At 41.8% G+C, this 14842-nt stretch overlaps 2 protein-coding genes across 3 annotated transcripts in view; one reads left to right on the forward strand and one right to left on the reverse strand.

Annotated features, from left to right (window-relative positions):
• The window catches only part of ercc8 (excision repair cross-complementation group 8), a 37152-nt gene extending 34311 nt beyond the window's left edge, over positions 1-2841 (reverse strand). The window contains exon 1 of the mRNA XM_072252577.1: positions 2615-2841. Within this exon, the coding sequence (XP_072108678.1) occupies positions 2615-2691 (77 nt within the window). The 5' untranslated portion in view covers positions 2692-2841. The remainder of the gene's footprint in view (positions 1-2614) is intronic.
• A 99-nt stretch (positions 2842-2940) lies between these two features.
• The window catches only part of ndufaf2 (NADH:ubiquinone oxidoreductase complex assembly factor 2), a 111378-nt gene continuing 99476 nt past the window's right edge, over positions 2941-14842 (forward strand). Inside the window, exon 1 of one of the 2 annotated variants that reach the window (XM_072251805.1) lies at positions 2941-3101. In XM_072251805.1, the coding sequence (XP_072107906.1) occupies positions 2987-3101 (115 nt within the window). In that variant the 5' untranslated portion in view covers positions 2941-2986. The remainder of the gene's footprint in view (positions 3102-14842) is intronic. The other variant, XM_072251806.1, reaches the window with a different exon arrangement.

Below are 14842 nucleotides of genomic sequence, written 5' to 3' on the forward strand. Positions count from 1 at the left end.
GAAACATAGAAAACCTACAGCACAGTACAGGCCCTTCGGCCCACAAAGCTGTGCCAAACATGTCCTTACCTTAGAATTTCCCAGAGTTACCCATAGCCCTCTATTTTTCTAAGCTCCATGAACCTATCCAGGAGTCTCTTAAAAGACCCCATCGTATCCGCCTCCACCACCATTGCCGGCAGCCCATTCCACGCACTCACCGCTCTCTGCATAAAAAAAACTTACCCCTGACATCTCCTCTGTAACTACTTCCAAGCACCTTAAAACTGTGCCCTCTCGCGCTAGCCATCTCAGCCCTGGGAAAAAGCCTCTGACTATCCATATGATCAATGCCTCTCATCATCATGTACACCTCTATCAGGTCACCTCTCGTCCACCGTCGCTCCAAGGAGAAAAGGCCAAGCTCACTTAACCTATTCTCATAAAGCATGCTCCCCAATCCAGGCAACATCCTCGTAAATCTCCTCTGCACCCTTTCTATGGCTTCCGCATCCTTCCTGCAGTGAGGCGACCAGAACTGAGCACAGTACTCCAAGTGGGGTCTGACCAGGGTCCTATCTAGCTGCAACATTACCTCTTGGCTCTTAAACTCAATCCCATGATTGATGAAGGCTAATGCACCGTATGCCTTCTTAATCAGAGTCAACCTGAGCAGCAGCTTTAGTGTCCTATGGATTCAGATCCCAAAATCCCTCTGATCCTCCACACTGCCAAGAGTCTTACCATTAATACTATATTCTGCCATAATATTTGACCTACCAAAATGAACCACCTCTCACTTATCTGGGTTGAATTCCATCTGCCACTTCTCAGCCCAGTTTTGCATCCTATCAATGTCCTGCTGTAACCTCTTCGACAGCCCTCCGCATTATCCACAACACCCCCAACCTTTGTGTCATCAGCAAATTTACTAACCCTTTCCTCCACTTCCTCATCCAGGACATTTATAAAAATCATGAAGAATACACGTACCAGAACAGATCCCCGAGGCACACCACTGGTCACTAACCTCCGTGCAGAATATGACCTGTCTACAACCACTCTTTGCCTTCTGTGGGCATGACAGTTCTGGATCCACAAAGCAATGTTCCCTTCGATCCCCTGTCTTCTTACTTACTCAACAAGCTTTGCATGAGGTACCTTTTCAAATGCCTTGCAGAAATCCATATACACTATATCTACTGCTCTACCTTCATCAATGTCACATCCTCAAAACAGCAATATAATACAAAACATCATAATAAAAATACAGGATATATTTTATGTGTTCATGGGTTAGTTGTCCATTTAGAAATCTAATGGCAAAGGGGAAAAAGCTGTTCCAAAAATATTGAGTGAGTGTCTTGAGAACCCTGTACCTCCTCCTTGATGGTAGCAGTGAGAAAAGGGCATGCCCTGGGCGATAGGGCCCTTTAATGATGGAAGCAGGCTTTTTGTGGCTTCACTTTTTGAAGACTTCCTTGATGTTGAGGAGGTTTAGTAACCACGATGGAGCTGGCTGAGTTTACAACTTTCTGCAGCTTTTTCCAATCTTGTGCAGTGACCCCCTACATACCAAATGCAACCAGTTAGAATGTTCTCCACAGTACATCTATAGAAATTTGCTAGTCTTTGGACACATACCAAATTTCTTCAGTCTCCTAATGAAATATCGTTGCTGTTGTGCCTTCTTTGTAATTGCAATAATATGTTGGCCTTAGGATAGATCTTCAGAGATGATGACACCCAGGAACTTGAAACTGCTCACCCTTTCCACTACTGATCCCTCTATGAGGACTGGTATGCGTACCTCTGACTTTCCCTTCCTGAAGACCACAATCAATTTCTTGGGCATACTGACGTTGAGCACAAGGTTGTTGCCGTGACGCCTCAACTCCTCACTCCTACATGCTTCCTCGTCACCATCTAAAATTCTGCCAAAAATAGTTGTGTCATTGCCAAATTTATAGGTGGTGTTTGAGCTGTGCCTAGCCACACAGTCATGGGTGTAAAGAATAGAGCTGTGTGTTAAGTATGCATTCTTGAGGTGTGTCAGTGTTGATTGTCATTTCTGATCCATGCTGACTCTGGTCTCCTGATGAGGAAGGCAAGGATCCAGTTGTAGAAGGAAATACAGGGAACATGTCTTTGTAGAATCTATGGCTATACATGAACTTATGTGAGAATAAGAAAAGATATTGCTGATACTGAAAATCTCAACTAAATACAGAAAATGCTGAAAAGACTCAGCAAATCGTCCTTGGGAGGAGAAAAAGAGAAAATGTTCACATGGAGTAGCTGCTTAATCTGCACTTGGTTTCTCCAATGCAGATGTAGCTATATTGTGAATACTGAATGCAATATTTTAAAGTAGAAGTGCAAAAGAATCGTGGTCTTACACTCAGATTGTTTGGAAATCTGGAAATAATCTTTACTAGTTCTTGTGAAAGCTTTCTGACCCGAAATCCTAACTTACTTCGCCAGTTGTGTGCTTCTAGCATTTTCGTTTTATTCATTTTTCAAACCACTGACACTGCAATAGTTAGACCATGGGACAAAACATTTACAGAGGTACTGTATGTTCGGTTATGACACTCGATGTTCATACTGTGAAGAGCCCACTCTTATCACTAACCTCCGGGTGGACTCGGCTCGCTTCACTCTCAGCGGCTCATCGCAGCCGCTCCGACGAGCTGCCAAAAGGGCGAGCATCCCCGTAAAACCCCTTCCGTCTGCATCAAACCTGCGCACGTCTTGCCGTAAACCAAAGTACACTACAGAAGATCGATGTCTGTAATCAGAAATGGAAAAAGTCCGATCGTTCACATGACAACAAACTCCACGATACCGGGCGCCGCCATGTTGGAAGTTATTGGGGGCAGTGCAAAGAGCAGGAGTATGATTGGCTGCTGTAGCGCAGCTCACCAATAGGTTCCTTCAATGTTGAGAGGGTGAAAGGAACTGTGGGGCGTTGTTAATTAGACTCAGGTTTGTTGGGGTCTTGGTTATGAACCATTTTCGGGCTTTACTGCGTAGGGTGTTTGGGCAAATCAAACATCATGTCGGTACTGATCAGTTCGGAAACAAGTACTACTTCGTCCCCGAGCAGAAGACATGGACAGGTGAGTAGATGAAGTTGTCGCCTCTCAACAGGCATATTGGACTGAAGGGTAGAGACTGAGTGTGTTGTCGGAGACCGGGACTGTCACTGCATTAGGCATTAACTTCGTTGTAATGTTTCTGATAAGGATACTTAGCGCTACCACGCTGGAGGTAATGATGTTTGTATTTTAGTAGGCTAAGATATCTATCACCCACATTTAATTAACAAGCGAGGGTCCTTGAATAGGACTTGGGGAAATCTTGGGTTATCTGCTCCGTTTGATGTTTTTGTATGATTTCTACCGAAGCGACGCATATAAAAGTTTGAGTTGCACACTCCACTCAAGTTAAAAATGATATCATTCTATCGTCATATTCCAAGCATCAGTTGAAGCTCTGCACATTATCATCTGACGAGGTTACTGACAGATGGTGACGGTATGTGGGTCGCAAAGATGGGCTTCAGGACGGTGTTTGATGAAGCACTGCACAAAAAATTATTAGCGAAAGATGAAAACTCACAAAACTTGTAGTTGCGTTGGTAAAGGACTTCCGTAGTTGATTGGGAGACAATGATAGTTCTAATGGTCGTCGTGGCTATCCCCCGAGGTCGAGGATGATGGTCTTCATTCTGAAGAAGTGGCTCACAGAGTGAAGACGCCTGTGCGTGTATTTGTTTAACGTGTACTTGATGTTGCACTAAGAAGCTCACGATACTTCACAAATCAATCAACTGATTCCAGTGGCATGGAAACCACGACGATTGGAGCTGATGGATTTGTTGCAGCCTTCATCCGGCTCACAGCCGTTGAGTTTGAATTAACTTCGTCCGCCTGTTCCACCGTTGAGGTCTTGGTTGGATTGTTCTTTGTCAGGGACCTCACCCTGGACCTTACCGCCATGGGTGACCCTACCAGGAGCATAGCTCCGGACGGCATTATTTTCGAGATCACAGGACCACACAAGCTTCTCCACCACGGCAAGGTGACAATCCACGGAGAAGAGTTCTAATGGAGGACTTCCCTTATAAGTAGTATTCAAAGTTTAAAGTAAAGTTGTTATCAAAATACATATGTTACCATATACAACCCTGAGATTCATTTTCTTGCGGACATACTCAATAGATCCAATAACCATAATAGAATCAATGAAAGACGGCACCATAGGGTGAACAAGACAACAAACTGAGCAACTACAAAAAGGGAATTAATAAATAAATAAGCAATACATATTGAAAGCTTGAGGCGAAGAGTCCTTGAAACTGAGTCCAGAGCTTGTGGGAACAGTTCAGTGATGGGGGCGAGTGAAGTTATCCCCTCTGGTTAAGGAGCTTGATGGTTGAGGGATAATAACTGCTTCTGAACCTGGTGATGTGAGTACTGAGGCTCCTGTACCACCTCTTTGAAAGCAGCAGTGAGAAGAGAGCATGGCCTGGGTGGTGGAGGTCTGTGATGATGGATGCTGCTTTCCTGTGATAGCACTTCGTGTCGATGTGCTCAGTGGTGGGGAGGGCTTTAGCTAGGACGGGATGAGAATATTTTTATTTAATTTTAATATATTTGAGGGAATAATAATTATCCAGTTTTGAAACTGATGTAAAATAGATTATAATCTATATAATTATGTAGATGTTTACAAGATTTGTCAGAAGAAAGAAATACAGCACTATACTCCTGTGTAGAACATTTACTGTCTTTTCTATTTTCTATACTATTACATTAACCATCACAAAAGTATTTTGCCATTGATACTCCTTCCATTTGCTCAGCTTCAGTCTTAAGTTAAGATTAAACTTGCATGTTGCGACTCCTCCCTCCCTAACCTTTGGACGACACATATGTAGGTTAACTAAGTGTAACCCTCAGGTTCTGTCGCCTGTGTAAGTCTGGGGAAGATCTTCTCTGGCCCTGCCAAATGGGTGAGATTGAGATGCAAATCCACCCTGAACCCTGCCCCCCCGTTTGTGTGGATGTTGTGTGATTTGTTACCCTGTTACAAATCAATACCATGAAACAACAGACTGTACACCACATACAATTAAACGATTTAGCTTTATAATTGTTAATTTGACTACAGGGTTAGTGAAGAAAAAGCAAAAAAAGAAAAGGGTGCATTTTAATGGAACAGTCTAATGTGTACAAGTTTGAGCTCACGGTTTCCCCTTCGCCAATCCTCCGATCTTGTCGGCCTTCGTTGGGTCATGGCTCCGCTCTGTTGTCTTTTCTCTTCATCTCCCGCCGAACAAAAGACCCAGATCACCCTGGTGTCAGGCACACAGCACAAAAACAGCTTCCCGTCCTTGGGCGGCTCAAATTCCAAAGCACCCATTATCTCTAACCATAACCTAAACACTGCTTCTACAGAAAGACCATTACATTAGATGTGAAACCTTTCCCAGTGTTACATAAGTTATTTCCAATGCAGTTTAGGAATTCTGTGCTCTTTCTACTTTTCACATTGTCTAAATCTGAGCTAATATTTCAATAAGTAAGATCCCCTATTATAATATTATTTTGGCCATTAGAAGTGCATGTGGAAGAATGAGCTTCAATTTTCGTCAAAGTTTTCAGAGGTCTGTAGTACACTCCCAACAACATAATTGCTCATTTTCTATTAGTTCCACCCATAAAGCCACATTTGAAGATATTTCATAACATTTTATAACATCTGTCTTCGTAGTTTTTATGATTTGTTTAAAAAAATATTATTTAATTTTTTTAAAATAATTTAAAGTATTTTTTAGATCTCCCTCTTTATTTGGTCAGAAAACCCTGGAGTCAGGAATAGTAAGCTGCCATCTGGCCCCTCTAATCAATATTTCCATAACAATATCCACATTAATTTCCACAGGTCAATCTGTGCCTTTAGCACAATTATCTTATACAACCCAATGCCAGGAATATCATTAAACGTAGACATCTTTGCCTATTATCCTACCTCTTGTTTGCCCTGCTTTACAAACTTTCTTGCTAATTTTTCTCATTTCCATGTTGAAGTCACCACTTTTACTTTCTAAATATTTACTTGGCTTCCTGTTGTCCTGCCGGATTAGTTTAATCCCTTACTAACAGCACTATCAAATCTTCCTGTGAGAATATTTCCCCCAGCTTCCTTGAAAGAAAACTCATTATGTCTCCCATCTCCACAACTCATCCCAATTTTCCAAGAATTTGACGTTCTTGGTTCCACACCATCTTTCTATCCATTTCTGTACTCTCTGGTGTGTGGCATTGGGAGAAACCTGGAGGCTAGCATTTGATATGGGGGGGGGGGGAGGGGTCGCACTCTCCTGACTGCTAAGTCCTTAAAATCTTTTCCTTTCCACTAATATCATTGTACTGATATGCCCCTGGTTGTTTATCCTCATGCAGAATTTAACATAACTGCTCAGTGATGTCTTGATCATGGCACCAGGGTGGTAATGTGCTATTCTAGAATTGCATTTTCTTAAGCACATCACCACTACTGGGGCATTGTTTGCCAACAACAGCTTGCCAGAGTCTTCTGCCCTTGGCCAGTCTTCCAAGTTTTCCCTAGTACAGCCAGCATTTCGGTCTGAAACCCTTCAGCAGGACGGAGGGTTCCGGCCTAAAAAAATCAACTGTACCTTTTTCCATAGATGCTGCCTGGCCTGTTGAGTTCCTCCAGCATTTGGTGTGACTTACTTCATTGTAATTTGTGATGTTTGTGTGATAAATAAATCTGAATCTGTTAACTATTACTCCTGAAACTTTGTCTTTCAATCTAATGTTACTGTTAGTCTCTGAGTCCTTAATTTATCGCAGTAATTCTGAGGATGATAATCCAAATATATTTTATCAGCAGCTCCCTTTTATCTAAACTGCTCCTTGTTATCTGCTTAATCATATTATCCTTTACCAGACAATTGATCTATAGTTCTGTGCTTTTCCTCTCTCCTGTCCGCATTTTCTTTTTTTCAAGTCCTGGAATTTTTCCATCATCAATGAATTTTGAAAGATGAGAACATTTTGCATCACTCTCATTTAGAACTGTAGATTCCATTTCATCAGGTCCAGTGTCAGCCCTTATTACAGTCATTTATTTCTCCCGTGATACTAATTGTTTCTCCCCTTGGATGCTGTTAAGTCTGCACATGGTAAGTGCTGCTGTGAAGACTGTGCCACATCAGCTGCTGAATTCCCCCAGTCCCAAATCTGACCTACCAAAACAATTGAGAACTGTCGTGCACTGAAACATGGTTTACACTTTCTTCATTTGACTTTGCTTTTGAACCTGAGGGCTTTTCAATTCACTGGATGGACCATATAGCATTCTTGGGCAAAGTCTGAGGCAGAAGGGTCTGCTTCCTAATCACTACCTCAGGGTACTCAGACTTGATGACCTGGTAGGTTTTTGCTTAGAACTCTAACAGTTAAATATTTCCTATACTACCAGCAACAGGAGTTCACTTCAGCTGTCCGGAGCACAATCTACATCTCACCCCAAGCATATGTGAAACTGACATTCATTGAACTATATACTGTAGGCAATAGCCTTGAAACCAGACACACTTGTGCTCTCTTCATCATTGCCAGCAACTTCAAGAATTTATTACCAAAATACCACCAGCATTTCTCCTGTTCCACGAGGGGTCCAAACTAAGCATTGCTATACAACCCTCAAAAATACCTACTGAGCCACACTTGGGCAACTCAGATCACAAAGGCTGTGCTCTTCTCCCTTATATGAACTGAATCCAAAATGACTGGATCTAGGACAGAAATTTGTTCAATATTGCTCTGAGAAAATTAATGAGTTTCTACATGACAGCTTGGAGTCAGTAGACTGTTTCTTTGTTCAAAGACTCAGCAGCCAGCTGAGTATGTCACCACCATCACACACATTTTCTGCGAGTGTGTTGAAGATTGTGTACCAAAGAATACAATCTGAGCATTCCCAAACTGGAAACCATTGATAAACAAGTAGATCCACACCTAAGGTTAGTGGTAAGTTCACTGTGTGAAATATAGGAACTCTCAGAGACCGCCAGTCACCTTGATAACTACACCTGCATGAAGTGCATCGAGCTATAACTCCTTAAAACCATGTGAAGGAACTGGAGCTGCAGCTGGATGACCTTCAGCTCTTATGGGAGGATGAGGAGGTAGCAGATAGGAGCTACAGGGAGGAGGTTACTCTGAAGCTGCAGAAAGTAGGTAGCTGGGTAATGTCCAGAGAGAGAAAGGGGATAGGCAGCCAGTGCAGAGTACCCCTGTGGCCATCCCCCTCAGTAATAACCATACTGCTTTGGATACTGTATTTTGGGTGGGGGGGGGGGTGCGGAAGGATGACCTGACAAGGAGAAGCCATGGTGACCGGGTTTCTGGCACTGAGTCTGGCTTTGTAGCTCTGAAGGAAAGGGGGAAGAAGGGGAGTGCAGTAGTGATATGGGATTCCATACTTGGAGAAGCAGACAGGAGAATGTGGAATCTTTAATGTGGAAGAGACACCAAGATGGTATGTTGCTTCCCATGTGCCAGGGTCAGATATGTCTTGAATTGAGTCCACTGCATTCTAAAGCGGGGAGGGTGAACAACCAGAAGTCATAGTACCAATGACATGGGTTGAAGTTCTGAAGAGAGAATGTAGGAAGTTGGGTAGAAAGCTGAGCAGAGTAGTAATCTCTGGATTGCTGCCTGTGCAACACATCAGTGAGAGTAACAATAGGATGATTTGACGGATGAATGTGTGGCTGAGGAATTGGTGCAGAGTTTTGGATTTCTTCTGGGGAAAGTATGACCGGTCCAAAAAGGATGTGTTATACCTGAACTGGAGGGGCAGCAATATCTCTTTGGGCGGGTTTGCTGAAGCTGTTGAAGACGGCTAAACTAATTTGACAAGAAGATAGGAATAGGCTGAGAATAGGACAGTTGGTATAGAAAGCAGGTGCAGTGTGTAGTGAGACTGTGAGGAAGAGTATGCAGATGAAAAGGCAAAATTGCAGTCAGTGGGGTGAGTTGAAATATTACAAAAATAAACTGGGTGATTAATACAGTATAGGAGTAAAAGCATCACCTTTAAATACGTGCTGTATATGGAATAAGATAGGTCTTGTAGTGCAGTTTGAGATTGGCAAGCATGACATTGAGTCGTTCACAGAAAGAAGATCGTAGATTGGAGCTTAACATCCAAGGATACACATTGTATCAGAAGGACAGGCAGGTGGGCAGAGGGGGTGGGGTGGCTGTGTTGGTTTGAAATGAAATCACATCCTGAGAAAGGGGTGGCATAAGATTGGAAAATGTAATATCCTGGTGGGTAGAGTTAAGAAATTCCAAAGGTAAAAAGCCCCTGATGGGAGTTATACACACAAAATGCTGGAGTAACTCAGCAAGTCAGGCAGCATTTATGGAAATGAATAAACAGTCGATGTTCCGGACCAAGACCCTTTATCAGGATTGGAAAGCAAGGGGGGAGATGCCAGAGTAAGAAGGTGGGAGAAGGGGAAGGAGGATAATCTAGAAGCTGATAGGTGAAGCCAGATGTGTGGGGGGAGGGGAGGTGGAATGGATTAAGAAGCTTGGAGGTGATAGGTGGAAAGGATCAAGAGCTGGAGAAGAAGGAATCTGACAGGAGAGGAGAGTGGACCACAGGAGAAAAGGGAGGAGGGGCACCAGGTAGAGTTGATAGGCAGGTGAGGATGGGAGTTATATACAGGCCTCCAAATTGTAGCCTGGATGTGGGATACAAATTAGGAGATAGAAAAGGCATGTAAAAAGGGCAATGTTACAATAGTCATGGGGAACTTCAATATGTAAGTAGATTAGGAAAACCAGATTGGTGTTGGATGATAAGAAGGGGAATTTGTAGAATACCTATAAAATGCCTTTTTAGAATGGCTTGTAATTGAGCCCAGTAAGGGAAAGGCAATTCTGGATTGGGTGTTGTGTAATGAACCAGAATTGATTAGCCGGGGCTAAGGTAAAGAACCCTTGGGCAGTGATCATAATATGATAGAATTCACCCTCCAATTTGAGAAGGAGAAGCTACTGTCAGATGTGTCAGTATTATAGTGCAATAACGGGAAATTCAGAGGCATGAGCGAGGCACTCGCCAAAGTTGATTGGAAGGGGACACCAGCGAGGATGATGGCAGAGAAGCAGTGGCAGGAGTTTCTGGGAGCAATTTGGAAGTGCATGATAGATAGTAATAATAATAAGTACTTTATTGATCTTGAATGGGAATTTCTTTCGTTACAGCAGTAGCATTTAAAAACACACTTAGCAGTGTGCAGACTTAACTGATAATAAAGTACAAAATTATAATATACACTAATTTACCAATGTGCAATAATAATGTACGAAATAATAAAACAGACTATTCTACTACGTGTGTGTTCCTGTCACACAGAGATGAACTGTTGTATATGCTTGTTGCATTTGGTAGGAAAGATTTTCTGTAATGAACTTTGTGACAGCAGAGCTGAATGAGTCTTATTCAAACACAGTAGTAGTATCCTAAAGAGAGGATGAGGCAACCAAAACTGACAAGGGAAATCAAAGACTTAAAAGCAAAAGAGAGGGCATATAATATAGCAAAGTTTAGAAGTTAGATGATTAGGAAGCTTTTAAAAACCAACAGAAGACAACAAAAAAGGCCATGAGAAGAGATGAAATATGAAAGTAAGCTAGTCCGTAATATAAAAGAGGATGCAAAAAGTTTTTCAAATATTTAAAGGAGAAGGAAGATTGGATATTGGACTGCTGGAAAATGACATTGGAGAGGTAGTGATGGGGGACAAAGTAATAATGGACAAACTTCTGAAGTATTTTGCATTAGTCTTCACTATGGAAGACACCAGCGGTCTGCCAGAAATGCAAGAGTGTCAGAAATGAGTGTAGTTGCTATTACTATGGAGAAGGTGCTTGGGAATCTGAAATATCTGTGCAGCCCTATTTTACCAGGTGTCTCTAGAGATGTTAACAGCCATTAGACTCAGCAGTGAGAAAACCACCTTTCTCAAACTTTGTACATCTCAGGGACTTGGGTCCCACCAAAACCGGGAAGTTGGGATGTCTCAATTACCCGAACCCTGATTTGTGCGAATACAGGTCCACAACCCCTTATCCGAAATCCTTGGGGCCAGTTGCATTTCGGAATTCAAAATTTTTCAGATTCCAGAATCCCTCCTTATTGGTTCTGGGACACCCCGCGGATACCAAAAAACATGTATGCTCAAGTCCCTTTTTTAACCTGTTTCAGTGCGGTGGACTTTAGGACCCAGCAGAGCTCTGGACCTACGCACATCCTCCCTTATACCTTAAATAATTTGTAGATTACTTACAATACCTAATACAATGTAAATGATATGTAAATAGTTGTACTGTATTGTTTAGGGAATAATGACAAGAAAAAAACATTCAGTAAAGCATAAAAATATACAGCTTCAAACGAACCGAATCAAGCACATGGTAAATGACTTATTGGAATAAATGCAGAACGTCACTGTCACTATAAGACTTCAATAACTTGTCTTTCTGTTTCTTTAAATCATATACAGTGGTAGTTCCGACACTATTTTCTTCAGCAAGATGCCGCACAGACACACCACGATCAAGCTTCTGCAATAACTCCACTTTGTGTTATTAATAACGATAGACGCTTCCTTCTCTTTTTCTCATTGTTACGCATAGGGGTATCTGCAGCTCCTTTTGACATTTTCACAGTGAAATTAAACACAAAGTCAACAGTGAACACAAAATATCAGCAAACAGCAAATGCACATGTAACCTGAGCCACAACTGACGTCTGGCGGCCTCTGCTAGTGCTGCCACGTCACACCTGAGTGATGTCAGCTGTGGGCGAAAAAAAACTTCGGTTTTCAGAGCTTTTTGGATTTCAGAATTTCGCCCCATGCAATTAGTTGTCAACAAGAAATAACAAATCATGCACTGCATACAAATGCAATACCTACAGCATAACAGTGAAAGTCTTATCCAGCGTGTTGCGTCTGAAAGTAGCTAAGTCACCTGGACCAGATCGACTACACTCCTGGGTTCTGAAAGAGTTAGCTAAAGAGGTTGTGGATGCATTAATAATGATCTTTGAAGAATCACTAAATCTGGAATGGTTCCGGCAGACTAGAAATTTACAAATATCACTCCACTCTTTAAGAAATGAGGAAGGCAGAAGAAAGGAAATTATAGGCCAGTTAGGCTGATTTCAGTGGTTGAGAAGACTTTAGAGTTGTTGGAAATCTTTTTTTCAATAATACTTTTTAGAAGATTAGTACTTTTTAATAAACCCGTGTATTTTTCACACTCACTGGTAGAAGGTGGTATAGCTGCTAAACTACCAGTTCATCACCTATTTCATTGGTTAAGTATTTGCACATTATCCACACGATGTAATTGTTTTAATTATGTAGCCTATTAATTGGTTTATTTCTATCTGAGGAATTTTCCTTAGCTCAATGATAATTTTCAGAGATGCCATCTTTATTCTTTTCCTCTTTGCATTCTTTTCCATTCATTTACATTTTAGTATCGTTTCTCAGCTCTTTTAGTTTAGTTAGTATTTGTATGTTTGTTTGTACTCTGAAATAACCATCATTAGAATTAAGACTGCTCATCATTCATGCCTCCTGGAAGAAACTGAAGGATCAGGAAATAAATAGAGATCCAACAGAATCCGCTATTAAGGATGTTTCAGGGTACTTGGAGGCACATGATAAAATAGGCCAAAGTCAGCGTAGTTTCCTTCAGGGGAAATCTTTCCTGACAAACCTGTTGAATTTCTTTGAGGAAATAACAGGTTGGACAGATATAAAGGAGAGTGAGTGGATGTTGTTTACTTGGATTTTGGTATGATCTGGAATCTTACTATCCAGGTTAACAACTTGTCATCCAAATTGTAACACAGGTGAAAAACAATAGCACTGATTTCTGTGCCACACCACTGGTCGCAGACCACCTGTCTGAAAAACAACCCTCCACTGCCACTTCTTTTCACTAAGCCAATTTTGTATCTAACTAACTCCCTCCTGGGTCCCAACGGTACCTCAGTCTTCCAGGCTAGACCATCATGCTCCCAATGATCCTGGGAGTGAAAGGGTTAATGTATGAGGAGCATTTGGTAGCTCTGGCCTGTACTCACTAGGGTTTAGAAGAATGAGGAAGGATCTCATTGAAAACTATCGAATATTGAAAGGTGTAGATAGAGTGGACGTGGAGAGGATGTGTCCTACACTTGGCGTGTCTATGGCCAGAAGGATGTTCTTTAGAACAGAGATGAGAGGGTGGTGAGTGAATCTATGGAATTCATTGCCACATGTGGCTATGGAGGCCAAGTTGTTGGGTATATTTAAAGTGAAGGTTGATAGGTTCTTGATTAATAAGGTCGTCAAATGGAGAAAGCAAGAGAATGAGGTTGAAAGGGATCATGGTCAGCCATGATTAAATGGTGTAGCAGACTTGATGGGCTGAATGGCCTGATTCTCCTGTGAACCTGTCGCCTTATCTCTGTTCTAATTGGATATCTCTGTCTCTGTTTTGAGGTTGTACCTTCTGGTCCTAGACTCCCCCACTTCCATCTACTGTATTAAGTCTTTCAATATTCTAGTTTTGTTTCAATAGGAACCCCCCCCCCCCCCATTTTTCTAAACTCTGGCAAGTGAAGTCCTAGAGCCATCAAACGCTCTTTGTATGTTAACACTTTCATTCCCGGAATCATTCTTGTGAACCTCCTCTGGACCCTCTCCAATGCCAGCACATCCCTTCTAAGATAATGTGCCCAGACCCCTCTCAATACTCCAAATGTGGTCTGACTAATGCCTTTTAAAGCCTCAGCATTACATCCTTGCTTTTATATTCTAGTCCTCTCGATGTGAATGGCCTTTCTTACTACTGATTCAACCTGCAAGTTAACCTTTAGAGAATTCTGCACAAGGACTCCCAAGGCCTTTTGCACTTCATATTTTTGAATTTTCTCCCCATTTAGAAAATAGTCTATGCCTTTATTCCTTCTACCAAAACACACTTCCCACCACTGTATTCCATCTGCCACTTCTTTGCCCATTCTCCTAATCTAAGACCTTCTGGAGCATTCCTAATTCTTGAAAACTACCTGCCCCTCCACCTATCTTTGTGTTGTCCGCAAACTTGGCTGCAAAGCAATCAATTTTGTCATCCAAATCTTTGACATGGAACATGAAAAGAAGTGGTTCCAACATTGATGTTTGTGGAATGCCACTAGTCACCAGCAGTCGACCAGAAAAGGCCCCCTTTATTCCCACTGTTTGCCTCCTGCCACTCAGCCAACTTTCTGACAATGTTAGTATCTTTCCTGAAATACTATGGGCTTTAACTTGGTACGTAGCCTCTTGTCAAAGGCCTTCGGAAAATCCACATAAACAACATCTGCTGATTCTCCTGTGTCTATCCTCCCTATTATTTCATCAAAAAATTCCAACAGATTTATCAGGCAAGATTTCCCCTTAAAGTCATGCTGATTTTGGCCTATTTTATCTTGTGCCTCCAAAAACCCTAAAACTGCATCCTTAATAATGGACTCTAACAACTTCCCAACCACTGAAGTCAGATTAACTGGCTTTTAATTTCCTTTTTTCTGCCTAGCTCACTTCTGAAAGAACGGAGTGACATTTGACAAATCTGAATGTAAGATGCCCACTTATCATGTCTGGTTCCATTTTTTTTTCCTTTACCAGCACAAAAGCAATGTTAAGTGCTCCAAGTAGAAATGAATTTTGAAAGCTTCTACCTGAACTGTCTCAAAAAAAATA

The sequence above is a fragment of the Mobula birostris genome, chromosome 3, assembly GCF_030028105.1.
Source record: "Mobula birostris isolate sMobBir1 chromosome 3, sMobBir1.hap1, whole genome shotgun sequence".
Classification (NCBI taxonomy): domain Eukaryota; kingdom Metazoa; phylum Chordata; class Chondrichthyes; order Myliobatiformes; family Myliobatidae; genus Mobula; species Mobula birostris.